This window comes from Tachypleus tridentatus, chromosome 9 (genome assembly GCF_004210375.1).
Source record: "Tachypleus tridentatus isolate NWPU-2018 chromosome 9, ASM421037v1, whole genome shotgun sequence".
In the NCBI taxonomy this organism is placed as follows: Eukaryota; Metazoa; Arthropoda; class Merostomata; order Xiphosura; family Limulidae; genus Tachypleus; species Tachypleus tridentatus.
The window spans coordinates 134,823,047-134,842,202 of NC_134833.1; the positions used below are offsets into that span (position 1 = coordinate 134,823,047).

Sequence of the window (19,156 nt, forward strand, 5' to 3'; positions counted from 1 at the left end):
TTATTATAACTTTTTCATGGCCCCAAAATGGGACAGCGCATTGATCCGCAGTGTGACAGTCCAGGAACTCTTAACTTTTAGATTAAGCCAGATTATTCAAATTATTTCAAACTTGTGTATGTAATTTAACATCATTGTACTTTAATAAAACCAAAATAATTAAAATGAGACATAGCTAAAAGTAATAATATAAATTACACCATATTCAACGCTTCATCAATTTTATATCAATATATCTTCACAGCTCATCAAACACTGTTTTTGGTCGTGATGTGAAACTGTCAAAATGTGCAGATTAACTGCTTTACACGTGGAGCATGCAGAGGACACGAGTCTTGAAATATTGTACCACGCACAGTAACTCTGAAAAACGTGAAGAACTTTCACACACGTTTCTTTCCCGTATCTTACCCACACCAGATCTTTGGGTTTATTGCTTATACATGTATATCTTCATTTTAAAAGTGTTGTGAAAAGGTCACCTTGAAAGTGTTTATTTAAAAAACAACAACACTCATTTCGATTTCATTTTTGCTTTTAGCGAACTGAAATAGTCTCTGTCTTTGGAAAAAAATTATTACAGTAGGTGAATTAAGCGTGTCGTATGTACTGCTTGATGCATATTTTTTAGGAGCGAGAATTATATCTGAATGATGCCTTTATCTTGGTATGAAAGTGGAGAAAGTTAGTCTATCGCGGAAACTGCTCAAATAATAAGAATTCACAGTGAGCACTGCATGCAGTCGAAAACGTTTATTTCTTTTACGTTTTCATGATCAATTCAACAGAGAGTCTTTGTTTATAGAAAAACTTAACGGTTTCAGAAATCTTGTTAAGATTTCACCAGACAGGACACCTTGTTTATGAAAATTAGGCCTAATTCCAAGTTTGAGCCATTTCTTCCAGTGCTCGTTAAATTTCGGTTGGCCAGTTCTTCCCTTTCATCCTACGTAGTATGTTATGATGATGCCTGAGCCCGTACCTTTGTGTTCGACGGTCAGGAGCTGCACTGTCTCCTCGGCTACCATTAGCTTCTTCTTGGCACAAATCACTGTTTCCATTTTGGTGTCTGCCTGCTCAGAGTACCTTAACTCGGCATTAATGCGACCCGAGTCCTGGCGGAGTTTGTACGCCTGAAATACACGCGGCAGCTGCAAGTGCTATTTTTGGGTCAGAGGTTATTACCAAACACGAAAGCTCGGAGCCCAGTCCGCAGGTGTCACGTTGTAGTAAAATCTTAAATTTTGCATAACTAACCGAAAGCTTGTCAGAGCACTTAAGATGACGACAAAATTATATTCTTTCTCTCCTTGGGTATAGTGTCACCGAAGTTATTTAACACAACACTGAGTCACAGCAGTTACGGGCATGGATATATATATATATTCTTCAGAATATTTGGCTGTCAACGAAGGTTTTGTTATAACAATTCCCCGTTACCTTAATGCACTGTATTGTACAGTGACACAGTTCAACAGTTTATTGCTGCCATGTTCCTGCTGAACTAATCTGTCAGTATGATCACACTAGTTAGGGCGCGGGCTGCTTAGCTTTCCATGGTGTAGCCTGGACTGCAGCTATGTTCCATAAGGACACGTGATAAGAAAAATACCAATATATGTAAAGAATCAAGTACAGTTTACCTGTTGGAGTTAATCCAGTGTCATCTGTGAAACGAAAAGTGAGTCTTATTACACTTGGTAGCTATGGCTATGCTTAGAGGGCTCGGACCAGGCTCCGGATGGGATAACGCGCCTTGGGATAAACTTATGCAAAAGTTCCATCGACAACAAAATATCGACCGTCAACAGAGCATAAGTAACACTAACAGGTATGATTTATGTCTCATCCAACAAAGTCAAATAATATCTTCTTAGAAATTAGTTGAGAAATGAAACTGTGTTTTTCACAGTCCTTATCATATTTGTTTTAACTTTAGATATCTCTCTGGTCCTTCACATTAAATAGAACTAAATAACAATAATAAACAAGTAATAGGCCTAATCAGGTCAAGACAATGAGACGTTTAACTTTACATAAGGCCAAAATACAATTGTATTTCAAAAGTAATAATTAACAAAAGTTTAAATTAAAAAAAAAAAAAGGTTGTAATTATTTTAAAGTTGCTAATAGTAATTTTTGCAGCAAAAATATGAGCTTTTATTGCAAATGGTGAGACCTTCTGGACAGGTTCAATGATTTAAACGCTATTCATAATTTTTGAAATTCACTTAGAATACAATAATTCCTCTACGAAAGCATAAGCTACTTTGGAGATTCGTTAACCCTAATATTAGGCATTAGTATTGACTCGTATTCGTTTGATAAAGCGTTGCTCTATTAAGAAACATTTTTTTTCTCTCTAAAACAGAGGGGTTGTGATATTTAAAAGTTTTCTGTATTAGTCGGTTGATAAACCATTTTTTAAGAACTCGCACCTGGAACAGTAGTATACAAAAGAGACTGAAGTTGGGTTTAACTGATTTTTTCATTAGTAACACTAAACTGAGATTCTCTGTGTTGATACTTTCAGCTGTTAAAACTGACATATCTGTAGGTTGAGTATGGTATTCACCGTGTTCGCATAAAGTGTTATCATACTGGATTAAGGTTAGTAGAGAAGAGAGAAAAGTTTGTTGATAGTTGTATACGTTAAGGACGTGAATGATACCTCCAGTACTATCATGTAATAGTTTGAAAATATGTAGAATTATTTTTAATACCGTGCAATTAGTCCTTTACCATTTTCAAGCAACTGTTAAAGGTAAGTATTTATAAGATAAGATATCAGTTTTATTGCGTACGTATTTAGTAGCAGTAATGTCTTCGGACATGATTTTCATTTGTATCTGTGGCCAGTTTAAAGTTTACTCTCTTATTTCGGCTTAATTTAAATCTTAGGCTTAGCGATGCATGAACAAAACCATCGCTATCTGTGTTCGCAAGTTTAGTTAATTTCGTGATGAAACTTAAACATTTTGACATATTTCATTAATTGATCAAATAAGTATTTTTATTACACTTATTTTACAAAACATATTTTTTTGCACTAAGTTTATTTACGTTTATATTTTTAGACTCATATGAAGTGTTAGGTTTTCGTCTCTGGTCAAACAAATCAGTATATTCATTTGCTTCGAAATATCAATAATAATGACTATTGATCACAAACAAAACTATTTAATTGTATGTTTATGTGCAGTAATAGTTCACTAGCAATAATATAGAAAGTGTTTTGTTAATTACCTCGATGAAATCACCAAAGTTTCACAGTACACACACACGCACATATATATATCTACATTAAGTACTGACTACTCTTTGATGAAGGCCTGGCATGGCCTAGCGCGTTAAGGCGTGAACTTCGTAATCTGAGGGTCGCGGGTTCGCGCCCGAGTCGCGCCAAACATGCTCGCCCTCCCAGCCGTGGGGGCGTTATAATTGACGGTCAATCCCACTATTCGTTGGTAAAAGAGTAGCCCAAGAGTTGGGGGTGGGTGGTGATGACTAGCTGCCTTCCCTCTAGTCTTACACTGCTAAATTAGGGACGGCTAGCACAGATAGCCCTGAGTAGCTTTGTGCGAAATTCCAAAAACCAAAACTCTTTGATGTAGTGAAGTCCAATGACCTAACCTTCTTACCTTATGTGGCTGAACTTGAACACAAAATCAAATCTGGACATAAATAAAATATTTAGCTAGTGCAAACCTTTAGGTATGGTTGTTAGCGTAACCTAACTGTAAACTTGAGAATTCGTAGTTTGTGAGTGTTGGTGGAAAAACGTACAAGCGCTGTAAAAGTAATTGTCACATCCCACGGTGCGATAAAACAAGAGTAGTTAAAAAGTTGGAGGAGATTTCTATTTACAAGCTTATTGCAGTAAAATATGGTTATAGATTAAAGACATAATCTACGATGGCTGACTAGCAAGAAGATTACTGTTTCGAATAGTAAGAGGTTCTGTCTTTGTTTTATCTTTACGATTGAACAGATAAATATTTTTATTCGTTTTAGTAGTTCACTCAAAAATAGTACTTTAGAATTGATAAATAATATATCATTTCTTATAACTGTTTACGTTACTGATTATTCATTTTTCATAATTTTCAGGTAACATATACTTGCATTAATTAGAAATGTCAAAATTCACTGAGCAAAATTATCTCCAATTAACGAACCTAACATGGAAAGAAAAATTCGCCAAATCGATAACACAAGAAACAATAGAGAAAAACTGTTTTCACAGAGAAATTTAAATGATACATTAAACATTTCCTAATATTATAAAATTAAATTATTTAATATTTATACTACCCAGATCTAATTCTCCATCCCAGACTTTCTGTGTTATAACTAAGGACTTTACCATGTCATTTATATTGATGAGTCACTTTATTCGGACCATACTCACACATTTGTAGTATATTTATTTGCACAGGTAATACAGATTGAATATATGATGCATCACGTAGTTGCTTGTACTCAGTATACTGAAAGATGCAAAAATGTAGTGTTATGGTAATTACAGTAGACAAGAGCAAGAATTTCCCAGACCTTCAAAGAGGAATAGCAATCTGCTTACAGTAGAAAAGTTGTTAATAAAATCCCTTTCTTTGGACGGCTGTTGGAAGACATCCGTCGTTATGGTCTGTCAATATCGAAAGGGGAACATGTTTACCACAAGGAAAAGCTATGACTGTTGATGACTGATTGAAAAATAAGACGATTGGATAGGTTAATATGGCGTACAAACTGTGTCTTAACTAAACCATTATTTCAATAGTAGTTAGGGCTCATCTGTCCTTGACTGTATAATAACCATCCGATAAGAGTCCCGAATATTTATTTATTTTTTTTTTTTCAAATGTAAACGAGGAAGCAGTAGCAGTTTGAACCAATCTTTGGACAGTGACTGAATGGAAACGAATGGTGTGTGTTGAGTCAAGTTTGGTTTGTTTTGAATTTCGGACAAAGTTACACGAGATCTGTGCGTGCTAGCTGTCCCTCATTTAACATTGATAGATAAGAAAAAAGGCAGCTAGTCACTACCACATTATAAATTCCCCATGACTGAAAGGACGAACATATGATTATATTTCTACATACGTGCGTTTTAATTAAACGGGAGTATAATGAAGGTAAAGTTTCTATAAATAATTTCATCGTCGGATTATCTTGTTTTTTATCAATTAAATGTAGAAGTATCATATTATAAGTGAAATTTCAGTTAACAGTTGAGACACATCATGACTTTTTGTTGATAAATGAGGTTATGTAACGAAGTTCGGTAGAAAATTTCAATTAAAGTTATTACACTATCCTCTAGCGGTAAAGTGTGAATTTAAACACGATATTCTCTATTTACAAGAGCTCGCTAAATAATTTTCAAATTATATAAGACTCTATACGGATTACATGAGAGCCTTATTGGAGCTATAATTGTTGTAATGTGGATTACGTGAGACCCTTATTGGAGGTATAATTGTTGTAATGTGGATTACATGAGGCTCTTATGGGAGGTGTCATTGTTGTAATGTGGATTACAAGAGAGCTTTACGAAGACTTTCTCGAGGTATAACTGTTTATATGTGGATTACATGAGAGTCTATTAAACCTTTAAAGTATAGATGTCACATGTAAGCATTTTGAAATAAATTGGTTTATTGGAATGTACTTTACTGAATTTTCTGTAGTATATTCTTCTTTGGTTAAGAAGACTGGCTTGCTGGTTCTCATAATAATGAGTCGGTTAATGAGTTAAGCAAAATAATAATCAATGAAAGATGTTGTTAAAATAAATAAATAGATAAAACAGTGTTAAAAATCCTTACCATAATTCTGATTTGTGGTGACTTAAATAACACTGACAAAAATTATAGTTTACCAACTTAAGCTAATTCACACAACTAACTGTTCTTCAAGAAATTTCATACTAGAAATAACGCCACAATTACTGCTATGTCTGCCGTATCCCATCCGGTCTCAAGAACCCTGTTATTGGTCACAAGACCTTGTCAGCATTGGATATAATTGATATTGTGTAGTTAACGTATTATTATGAAGGTCTTATCAATATAAACTAAGATAAAATAATGTATGATACTGTAGTGCAATTCATTCAATATAAACTTCAATATATCAATTATATTATTTTTCTTGTGTTACTGATCTTGTTTAAAAGTTTTCTTGCTACACAATAGTTCACATTTCATGAATGCTACAACAAATAATTGAAACGATTAGGTAAACACTTTGCATTGTATTTTTGCTTATGTGGAAACCCCTAATGGCAGTCAATTTTACTACATTCTTGCTTCTGTGGTTACCTCTGATGGTGGTCATCTTTTATTACATTCTTTCTTCTGTACTGGCCCCCAGTGATAGCCTTTTTTATTACACTCTTGCTTCTGTGGAAGTCACTACCACTGCTTGTATGTGTTGAAGATGATTATGCTGAACATTTTTATATTTGTTTTTCTATCTAAAAATCCAGTACCACGTAATCTATAATAATATTCTTTCTTTGCGATTATAGCAATCCCCAGTTAGGTACCATAAATTTTCGACGAATCGTTTGTAGTTTAAATAGTTGGGTACATTATGAATGTTAGTTATTAGTATATTGAATAATAATTTATACCACGATGTATCATTTCTATGAAACAGCCACTATAAACGTATCGACCCAATTATCGATTCTACGTGTGTTTTGCACCTAGCGGTGCTTTATTAAGTCTTACGTTACATGCTTCGTTAACTTTATTTTGGTTTCATTAAACCAAAGTTTCGATAACCCATTACATATATTAGTTCACTAAGACGAGAAACGTATTTCACTGATACTTAGTTACAGAGTTTGAAAATATTTTATCAAAGACTAAGAATTTTGCCATCGTAATCTGGAGGTGGCTTAGTTGTGAGCTTGAGGACTTATAAAATTCGAGGTTAGGTCACTGCAGTAGGTACAGTAGCATTATGTAACTTTACACTTGACAACAAACAAATATATCATAAAATACAAAATCTGTTAGCGCTTAAATAAGCCTGCCGAAATATATACTATGATAACCTTTTCTCTTGTTGTTGATTGCCAGACAAGAATATACATTAAAATCTTTGAAGCCATTAACTAAAAAAAAATCTTCTATACCCCCATCATATTACTTTGACAGTATCCTTTCGGAGTATGGGTTGATGTAAACCACAATCAGTGATTCATTTGTTTTTGCACTGATCATTGATCTGAGTGAATGTTATTTTAATTAGGTTCCACCAGTACTGCCCACTATCATGTATGAAAAGACGGCGGGTAATTGGTCCAGTGTACATACATGCATAATGCATATACGGTTTTTCGATTGATTGAAAATGCAGCTAGAATTTTGCTAGATTGTCATGCACCTATAACTTTTATTATCAAATGGTTTTAAGCACTCACTTAACTAACATTAGGGTTAACCCGAGGACGTGGTTAGGATACAATTGCTACTTGGAGCCAGGCATGTCCAAGTGATTAAGATACCGAACTGCGAACCTAAGTGTCCATGTTTTGAGTCGCATTGTCACAGAATCTTGTTCGTTATAAGAGTAACGATCAAATCCCACTATTCGATTATAGTAAACCAACAGTCGGTGGGAGCTGCTTTCCCTCTAACATATCAGATCAAAATCGGTACATCTAGCGAAGAATCCTTGTGAAATAAACAAACAAAATGTTTCTACCAAGTTAATAAAAGTCACACTGTAAATGTCTGTGATAAAACCTTCACTCATTATGTTTGCTTTCGTAACAGTTGATTAAAGAATCCATTGTTTGCTTGTAACGTTTTGAACTTATTTTTTCTTCTTTTCATGAGCACATTATAACTATATAGTACAGTAGCTCACAGTTTGTTGGGAGTCATGGGGACACATATATCTCTTATATCTTATAATATCCTCGATATAAGCCGATAACCCGGGGTGATCCAAATGTCAAGGTGGCTAATACTGGGGTAAAAAAAATGGATAGCTCATTAATCTATAAGTTATCTCATGTTTTTATCTCATGTTTACATTGCTAGTAAAAGAAGAGAAAGCAAAATATATTTGAGAGTAACTTTATGGGACCTTGAATATTTTAAAAATTTTATGTTCAGATTAATAATCCTCTACATTGTTATAAGTTAAGTAAAAGTGTCACTCAGACTGGAGGGAAGTAGCTATGAGGAATATTGGTTATATTAGGAAGGAGTTTATGATAGGAAAGTTTTGCAATCACTAATTTGAGGGGTTTTTCTAATATGAGCCCAAGTCTCTTCACCGGTTTATGGAATCTTTGTGAAATGCTGTTTTCATGTTATTCGATTATTAGATAAATAATACAAGTTATATGCAGACGAGCTGAAAAGAAAAATTGCATAGAATAGAAATATATATATATATATATATAATTTGTTTAATTAAGCTTGTTTCTGTAAACACACATGTATAGGACCAAACTATTTGTGAGCCCACGATTTTTTTGCTTAATAAAACAAAAGTTGCACAAAAACAAATGAAACATTATCAGTATTACAGTTAATCTCCTGGGGTATGGCATGGGCTGGTGGTTAGGGTACTTCTTTCACAGTCTGCTAGTCGAAGGAATCGAATCTCACCCTGAAACATGCTTGCCTTTTCAATCCCACTGTTCTTTGTTTATTAATCGTCCTGTGCCATAAGTACATTTCCCCTGGGTGTACTCAGCAGATAGCCCGAGGTGGCATTGCTAAATGAAAAAATACAAACACACGCATAACTACAAAATATTCCCACAACATAAGAGGTAAATGGATCCCTATATCAATTTCCATATAATTGTGGTCACGATTCTGGTTGACTTGGGTCCCCCTTTTATTGCCACTGTAATATCCCAATAATTGGCGGTAAGTGGTGTTGACTTAATTTTAAATTAAGGACAATTAACGCAGAAAGACCTTGAGTAACTTTGCGCAAACTTCGAAAAACAATCTTGGTAATTACTGCTGTTTCCCCAAGGCAAGCTTACACTAAGAGATTTCAGAGATATAAAATTAATTACTTAATTTGACGTAATACATAAACCTTACCGGTAGCTAACGGTGTGCCAACAATCTCGTTAAGTATCTATGAAAGTAAACTTCCTAACACAATCTTTTAGGTTTTACGTGAAAAAACAAAAACAAGAAGAATAGCGAAACGATAAGTAAAAAAAAAAAAAAAAAAGAGAATCTGCTGCGGTCCCAGAGTTTCTTTCACACGTAAAAATTTATGTTAGAAAATTTCTTTTCATTGATTCCCAAACAGATTTAGAATAGTAATGATGAAGAAATAAATGTGAGTCTGTGATAGACTTTGTTTAATTTGGTTTGGTGATGGTAAGTTGCCTGACAACAACACCATAACGTTATTTTTTTTTTTATTAAGCACAAAGCTACACAATAGGCTGTCTGTGCTCTGCCCACCACGGGTATCGAAACGCGGTTTTTAGCGTTGTAAGTCCGCAGGCATACCGCTGAGCCACTGGGGGGCCGCCATAACGTAGTATAGTGATTGTATTCGTTGTAAAAAAAACTGTAAAAAGAGACAATGGTAGAACACAGGTTTTGTTTTCCAAAGGTCCTGGGTTCAAGTCCGAATATCTTTTTCACGTATCGGCGTTTTTTACGAAAATAATACCAGAAAGTTGGAAACTCAAGGGTTAAATTATACTTTTTCAACTTTTCAACAAAATTTGAGAATAGGAATATCGATATATTCCACGATCTCATTTGCTAATCAAAACTATGTAGATTAGTGTAACGCTTTTGGTATTGCCCCCTCCCAGTGGTACAGCGTTATGTTTATGGATTCACGCTGCTAGAAACCGGGTTTCGATACCTGTGGTGTACAGAGCTAACTTATTGTGTAGCTTTGTGCTTAATTGCAAATAAACAAACACATTTTCGGTATTTGGTTATATCTGAGAGAAGATATTGGGAAATTTCAGGATAATGGAATTGACCAAACTTCACGATACATGTTAATTACAACATACCGATATGTAGTTTCTACATTTAACACGCGTGAGTTTTACGTGTTTTATAACAAAACATCAGTGAGTTCCGTTTTGTCTACCTAATCTTTAGGTAGTTTTGGGCTATAAGCCCTCTAGTGGAATATATAGGTATATACCACAAAAAATTACTCGTACTAACATTCTCTCAAACCGAAGCCACGCCTCGTTTTGAAAACTAACAGCGTTTCATTAGCCTCGGCACAGATTGGTGTAGTAAGAAATGCTCTCATTTTGTTTTGTTTTTTATCTTTTTGCATGTGTGTATATGTGTGTGTGTGTGTGACGTAAAATTCAGCCAGGAAAGACTTTTAATTTAGAAACTGAACTAATTTTTCAAACCCTGTAAATACTATATTAGTTTCACACATTATCAGTTCATATTATTAGTGTCAACTTTTCCAAATAATTGGAGACACTGGTATCCTTTTCCGCACAGTGTAAAGGTGTTCAAGTACCCACGGAGCTCGAGCTTATGGCGCCTATTATAATACATTACGAAGTTTAACGTGAACTTCATTGTTAGGTTGACCATCTCTTGTCGTCGGCTTTTATCCCATTACGAAGAGCATACAAGTTTATTTACCTAAAGCAGTCTTTCTCTTGTGCCTCAACGTCACACGTTGTTATGAAGAACTGGCTGAACTAATTTCGTTAAAATTGTAGAGGAACTCACTTATTACTGAAGATTTCGAATGCTCGTGAAAAGCTACAAAGGGTTGTGTGCGAGATAGCTATTTCTGATATACTAAAGAAAAGATAGCTAGCCAGTACATGGGTATTTTTGCCTGATTGAATTGTGGGATTTGACCGTCGTGCATATAGCTCACCCACGGCCCCAGAGTGCAAAGTACACTTTTCGATAATAGTATGTGAACCACAAATCCTCGGATCCACAGTTCGATCATGATCACCACCTGCAATTCCAAGCTCAAGTATAGAAGTGCTATGTGTGACTGCGTGATTTTTCATGAGGTCTAGTGAATGTCGTAATATTTATTAATGTTACGTAATATGTTGAATAATTATTGGCATTTTTTGGTATTAGTTTTGGAATGTGTCTGACTTTTTGAGGAGGGGTGGGTATCACTGGCGCGTACACGTTAATATTTAAGAAAATTATTATGAGATATGTAACATAACGAGTAGTTGTTGATACGTGCTTGATTGTTATTGGTGTGTGTGTTTTCTTATAGCAAAGCCACATCGGGCTATCTGCTGAGCCCACCGAGGAGAATCGAACCCCTGATTTTGCGTTGTAAATCCGTATACATACCACTGTACTAGTGGGGGGCGTTATTGGTGGAAGTCATTGATGGTGGGCTGATAAAAGATTTGCTACTTTTCTCATACGGACCAAATCTGCTTTCGTACATTCTTAACAATAGAATGATAACATATTTATAACCTCTCTGTCTCTCATGCTGACTTGATACTAGTAGCATTTGCTGGTAATACGCTGGTAAAATATTTACCATTCTTCTCTGTCTTTCACACTGACATAATCTGTTTTTGTACTTACTTGGATCAGAATTCCTGGGTACACTTAAAAAGCATTTCTCTCTGAATATGTCACATAGGTCGTGAAATAAGAACAAATAAAGCTTGAGAATAGATTTATAGTAAAGAAAAGTCCTAGATACGCACCGCAGAATGTTCTATAAACAGTAATAAGTAACATTTACAGATTGTTTGATAACAATCGGCGATATTGACACGAAACGATAGATTTCTGTCCATGACAATAGCTGTAGTAAGAGAAACCTTTATAGAATCAAAGAAAGGTGAGGTAAGGAAGTTAAGACACCTTTTAATGTACCGTTTATAGCTGCGTCGATGAAACTATAAATGAGTGTATAAAGCCAAGATTTCATAAACACAAGAGTTAGAATAAACGTTTGCATTTACGACTACACCAAAGAAAAAATATTGGCATTATACCAGCTGTAGAAAAATGGAACTTTTTATAGTAAGTATATGTTGTTTGTTCCAAAGAATTTGGTTACAAAGGTTACCTTCAGTCAGGCATTAGAAACTTTATTATTGAGCATACAAGAAGCACACTGTTCTGAAGCAGCAGTCTGATGAAATAAGGCGAAAGGCTAATATATAAATCTTGTACTTACATTTGTCCTTTAAAGAGAAGTATCAAGTGTATCACTTTAATGCCACTACATCCAAGTGCTTTCTTATAAGACCAACTTGTGACTATTTTAGTTTCTTATACTGCACAAAAAGCCAATAATAATCGGAGTTTATACTATTTTGAGTACGACAAAGTAAAAACACCATTGGGAAATAACGGCAGTTAAGGAATCTCAGTCTATTCAATGTTATTAATGTCGAACATCTTATGACCCTTCATGCAATTCAACTCCAAGTGATTGGTCATTATATTCATGCTGTACATTGCAATTTTCACATTTTTGTCCCAGTCGCCATTTTGAATCACAGAGTTTAAACTGCTCCAAACTGTTTAAGAAATATGATTAAACCAAGTAATTGGCTATTTTAAAGATCTGCAGCCAATCACAAGCTATTGTTAGCAGAAGATTGAATTACTTACGAACTAATTGCACTGTTACTCAGATGCCTGAAGAAGCGTCCCGGCATGGCCAAGTGGGTTAAGGCGTTTGACTCGTAATCCGAGGGTCGCGGGTTCGAATCCCTGTTGCACCAAACGTACTCGCCCTTTCAGCTGTGGGGGCGTTATTATGTGACGGTAAATCCCACCATTCGTTGGTAAAAGAGTAACCGAAGGGTTAGCGGTGGGTGATTATGACTAATTGCCTTCCCTCTAGTCTTACACTACTAACTTAGGGACGGCTAGCGCAGATAGCTCTCGAGTAGCTTTGCGCGAAATTCAAAACAAACAAACAAACCTGAAGAAGCAGGCCATCATTCACAATTCTATCGGATGACAATTAGTTATTGATTCTGGTGACTGCGCTAGCACACAGGATAAAAACGGACTTCATAAGGCTGGCTTATATGCTAGAAGACCAGTTATAAGTATTCCATTTATAGCATACTTCACCTGCAGTGATGCCGATAACACGTACACCTAGTAGATAATGACATGTGAAACACAATTTTGTACAACTGAATCACGCTTTACCCTGTAGTTAAAACAATATGGTACATATTGATTTTAAAATAGTCGGGAACAAGATCGAACCTCATTTTTCGTTCTGTAACTGAAGAATATGGTGGTGTGAGTATAGAATTTAGCATTGATAGATGTACTGATTAAAAGTAATGTCCCCCCAGGCTGAAAACCGAGTTTCGATACCAGTAGTTGGCAGATCGCAGATAGCCCATTGTGTAGCTTTGTGCTTAATTCAAATCAATCAACCAGCCAACCAATAGTTGTATAACAGTACTACATATGTGTTACTGTTTGGGAGTCACATGCAACAGAACGCGTGAATAAACTTTATAGTCACATTCTTTCTAATTCTGAACAGTGTTAGTGTAACTAGAAATGTGTCAAATTATGGGTCATGGATCAAATGCAGTTCGTGATCTTCCCTTATTTTTGCTGCTTACTTTTCTTACACCCCCCCATCGCATCGTTTTAGTTAACAACTAACAAATTAGTTGCATGTAACTCAAATGTTAAATAAAAAGTATACACTATATATTAATGAACATCAATATTAAAACATCACATAGTTTTGCGAATTTAACTTTTTTCTTTCATATCAAAATTTGAATGCAAGAGGACAAAAAGCTGTATATATACATATCATGTTTATGAATTAGGTATATACATAAACAATAGTAGTATAGGTCAGTTATGTTACGGTTGGAGATTTTTTACAAGTACAGTACGAAGCTGTAGTGTAATAAGGGGACTAGCGAGAGTGGATTTCATTATGCACTGGTATGACTAGTGACAAATGATTTTTGAAACGGGTACGAAATATTTTGTTTCAAGTTAAGGTTTAGAACTATAGTAGAATCTGTAGAATTCTTACAATCCTGTTAAGTTATAAAATAGTTTGTACTCAAGCATAAAGCTACATAATGGATATCTCTGCAGTGTCCATCACGGGTATCGAATTCCGATATTTAGCGTTATGAGTCTGCAGTCTTGCCTCTGCGCCATTAGGGTCCTATTATAAAATAACTTTAAAAATAAAGAGGAGGGCATGTGCGTGTTCCCATATTGGCTCTGTAAGTATATTATCTACTAGGATATAATTTTACAGAAATCTAACCCTTAGGGCCAACTAAATAAAGGTTTGAATGCTGAGCATACTTTTGAAACTTTTCAAATCAAGCGTGCAGCTCTTTGATTTTTCATTCTCTCCATCTTGATATATGTATATACGTTAATTGATTGTTTGTTTGTTTTTTGAATTTCGCACAAAGCTACTCGAGGGCTATCTGTGCTTGCCGTCCCTAATGTAACAGTGTAAGACTAGAGGGAAGGCAGCTAGTCATCACCACCCACCGCCAACTCTTGGGCTACTATTTTATCAACGAATAGTTGGATTGACCGTCACATTATAACGCCCTCACGGCTGAAAGGGCGAGCATGTTTGTTGCGACCGGGATTCGAACCCGCGACCCTCGGATTACGAGTCGAACGCCTTAACACACTTGGCCATGCCGGGCCTATATACGTCGATAACTCATCACTATGTCTATCGCGGGAATCGAACTCCGGATTTAAGTACTGTTGGTCTGTAAAGTTCCTGCTGTCACATTGGAGGATAACGGTTACGATAACACTGCTAAGTTGATGTTCCTCAATTAGGTATAGCTTTGCTTGAACCTTGGTGTCTCTGACTTGGCCGTTTTGCTCAGCCCAAGTGTTCCATAATGCGCTTTTCAGAATGAAAATAAAAAAAATTGCTATCGTTGTAAACAGCCGCAGAAAAATTCGACACCGCATTACTGAATAATCTGTTCAGAGTTGCTACTACCAAAACACAGTTATTTTATCTTTTTTGTGTAATAAACAGCAGTGTATTATGGTTTTACTGATACATAATAATTCATTGAAAATGCGATGACAAAATGAGTAAATCATCCAAAATGAATATAATTATTTGATCATTATAATAAGCCTGTGTACTTTAATTTAATATAATTAAAAGTTATTTTTATTCTTGATAAGCAGAATACTCATAATGCTGATATCGGGTTTTTGTGCATTTTAAAGTAGTGGTCGGGATCTGTTTTAAAGAATGTTAATTTAGTATGGATTTGTTTTCTGATCATACACATTAAAAGGGAGTTTGATGCACTGAAAGACGGTGGAAAAAGAAACTGGGCAACATATGAATTTGTAAAAGTACATTCTGTTATGCGATTGACTTTCTGAAGATGTTACAAATACTATTGATAAACAACAGTGCAAGAAATATATTTCCTTTTATTAGTGCCGCAATCATTTATATATCTGTTCTTAACAGAAAAATAGAAATAACATAATACTATTTTTAATAGTGATTTTCCACTCACTCTATGCAACAACAGTTCCCCACCGAGTTACTTCTTTATATTACCCATTGTTTTACTCCCTCTAACGAAGGTAACTTAATAACTAAATTATAATTATTTGTAACTAAGATATCTCACTTGTAAAACTCCCTGTTATTAAGACATTCCATTCATTAAACTTCATGAAATCTTAATAAACTCACCGTAATAAGGGCACCTCACTGATTAAACTCACTGTAAGACAGACATCTCATTTATTAAAACCCTGTAAACACCTCATTCTTTAAGATCACTGTAATAAGGGCATCTCATTGATTAAACTCACTGTAAGACAGACATCTCATTTATTAAAACCCTGTAAACTCCTTATTCTTTAAAATTATCGTAACAAGGGCACCTCACTGATTAAACGTTCTGTAGTATTAATCACATACCCAGTAAACTAACGCGAAATGTTCACTCCTCAGTTTTTGTACTCTCATAAAATATTTATTTCATGGAAACATGTCGTTCAGAAGATGGTTGGTGGTCTCTAATTCATAACATTCAAGAGAAATAAAATGTCTATGAGAGTCGTTATTAATTATTATAACTGAAAAATATTGGGTTGAGGAATAATTCGTGAGCGTTTTTTCAAGTTAAAAAAATATATTCATAAATGAAACGCTTTCGCAAAATATTTCATGTCATTTGGTAGATAATTTTTTGCTCTAACAGATAGTGTGTTTGATTTTCATATGTCTTTAATTTTTGCTTTAATTTTCAGCTCATTAAATGGAATGTCAAGTGGACAAAATCGAGCATTTTCGACACCATCTGCTTTTCGCATTTAATTTCTTGCAATTTCGTTTAAAACAATGCATACTATATACCTAGGTATTACATGAAATAACGTATCATAATAAATGTTTTGGGTGTAATGTGTTCATGCATTGAACTATTGTATAGTCTTGCATGTAATGCTTGAATGAAATTATTTAAAAACGCTCACGAATTATTCCTCAACCTAATATAAAACGGTAAGAAACTTTGTGTACAACAAGCACAAGAAACATAAGCGCGGGATGACTCTGAAAGTTATTAACAACAATATAAAAACGACAACCACAAAAACAATTTAAAAAAGAAAGACGAGAAGAGAATGCTTTGAATGAAGTTTGAAAGAATCAAACTAAGTTTGCTATGCTTGCTTATTCTTTCCTTTATATTTCGACGTAGGTTTGTTTTCGAAAGATTTATTCACATGTTATCTTTAAATTCGTACACAATTCAAAGAAGTGTTGTGTGATTTGTTCCATTATCTAACATCTGTACTTTTAAAATATTTGAAAAGCACAAGTGACCCGGCATAGCCAGGTTGTAATGGCGACTCGTAATCTGAGGGTTGCAAGTTCGAATCTCCGTCACATTAAACATGCTCGCCATTTCATGCGTGTGAGCGTTTTAATGTGTCGGTCAATCCCACTATTCGTTAAAAGAGTAGCCTAAGGGTTGGGGTTAGGTGTTGATGACTGTGTGTCTTTCATGTAGTCTTACACTGTTACATAACGCTATGTAACACAAATTTAGTTCCTGGATAGTATGTGTTATTTCTTAATTGCTTATGTTGTAAAAGTACAGAAAATGGTCATTATTTCCTTCAAAATTTGCTTTTGTGACCTGAATAATGAAATTTAAAATTAACCTATTTTTCTATGTAAAAACAGACAAATTTGCACATTTTGATTTACATAAGGTCTGAATAAAACAACATAAGAATCAAGATTTACATGTATTTATACTAAAGTTATACAAAAATCTTTAGAAGAGAGTAGTTTTTCAAGATTTACGACTTTAATGTAAATCAGTTTCACGTATCAGCCTCCAAATATAGTCTTTTTGTTTGTTTTTGAATTGCGCGCAAAGCTACACGAGGGCTATCTGCGCTAGCCGTCCCTAATTTAGCAGTGTAAGACTAGAGGGAAGGCAGCTACTCATCACCATTCACCGCCAACTCTTGGGCTACTATTTTACCAACGAATAGTGGGATTAACCGTCACATTGTAACGCCCCCACGGCTGAAAGAGCGAGCATGTTTGGTGCGACGGGGATGCAAACCCGCGACCTTAATATTACGAGTCGCACGCCTTAACCCACCTGGCCATGCCGGGCCCCAAATATAGTCTCCCATCATGCTTTCGTTATACGTTCCCAGGTCACAAAAGTAAAGTTTGAAGAGAAAAACAGGTCTTTTCCATTTACTTTAGGCGTAAGCAATTGGGAAATAACACTTTCTGCCCAGGACCAAGAAAAAGTAGAAATTTTGTTACATAGTGTTATGGATGGCTAGGGCAGATTGCCTGCGTATAGGTTTGCGCGAAATTAAAAACAAAACAAAACAAATAAACAAACAGTTGAAAAGGACGAAACCACTACATGAAATGACACAGAGCGGAGGTTACTATGTATATTTTACTAGAGTATACTTCAAATGTTTATTTCAGTTAATTCTATAAAACTGTGTTATCATAAGTAAAATAGGGTTATTTTTTCCTTCCTCCAACAGTAACCACCTTCTGAATAAGTGCTTTCTTGATTGAAAAAATTACAGTCTTATGTAGACAGTAACCAAAATTAAGAAGTAAAACATCTTCATTATTCTGTGTAGTTGAATACAAAATACAGAAGAACAAAATTAAAGTCTATAGCATGATCTGAGTTATATCAGAGCAAAGATGAACTAGCTATCTTTCTGGCTGTCACGCGCTGCAACAAGCGGTTATTCACTTCGCTGTGAAATGGTGAAAAACATAACCCAGGAGATAAATAAATGCAATCTTGCACAGCATACAGTGTTTTATGTTATGTCTTCGACGAGAGAAGTCAAGTATAGACATTGTATACATAGTGTCATACATGGATTACTTTCTTGCTAGTTTTACAATTTTGTCTAGAAAAATGCTATCTACGCATGACTGTCCCTAATTTTTAACTGACAGAGTAAAGAGAAGGTAACTAGTCAAGGACACCAGCTCCTGAGGTAATATTATTTCATGGCTTGGCATGGCCAGTTGGGTTAAGGCGTTCGACGCATAATCTGAGAGTTGTGGGTTCGAATCCCCATCGCACCAAACATACTCGCCCTTTCAGCCGTGGGAAGTTATAATGTGACGGTCAATCCCACTATTCGTTGGTAAAAGAGTAGCACAAGAGTTGGCGGTGGGTGGTGATGACTAGCTGCCTTTCATCTAGACTTACACCGCAAAATTAGGGACGGCTAGCGCAGATAGTCCACGAGTAGCTTTGCGCGAAATTCAAAAACAAATTCACTGAATACTAGGATTTGACCGTCACTCTTTTTTCACACACACAGCCTCAAATGCGGAGCGTGTTTTTGTGGCAATGAACTAGGGACTATGACCCTTCCCTGGCTCGGCCTAGGTGAGTTGAAGTACAAAAAATAAGAAATTCGCTTGTATGATGTATGTATGCGTTTCCGTTAATTGGAATATTCTAACGAGAAAACTGTTATGGTAAATAATAGTTTCCTGGTCGATGTTTAATGTAAAATTATGATAATTTATACTTAGACGTGTATGTCATTATTTTTCACATCTTATGAACTCTGATGCTATATTCCAAAGGTTTATTCTGAGGAAAAACAACTAT

At 35.2% G+C, this 19,156-nt stretch overlaps 1 protein-coding gene across 1 annotated transcript in view; it reads left to right on the forward strand.

Moving 5' to 3' along the window:
- Window positions 1-744: 744 nt before the first annotated feature.
- LOC143226436 (potassium voltage-gated channel protein Shaker-like) overlaps window positions 745-19,156 on the forward strand; it is a 106,298-nt gene continuing 87,886 nt past the window's right edge. Inside the window, exon 1 of the mRNA XM_076457388.1 lies at window positions 745-1,831. Coding sequence (XP_076313503.1) covers window positions 1,707-1,831 — 125 coding nt within the window. The 5' untranslated portion in view covers window positions 745-1,706. The remainder of the gene's footprint in view (window positions 1,832-19,156) is intronic.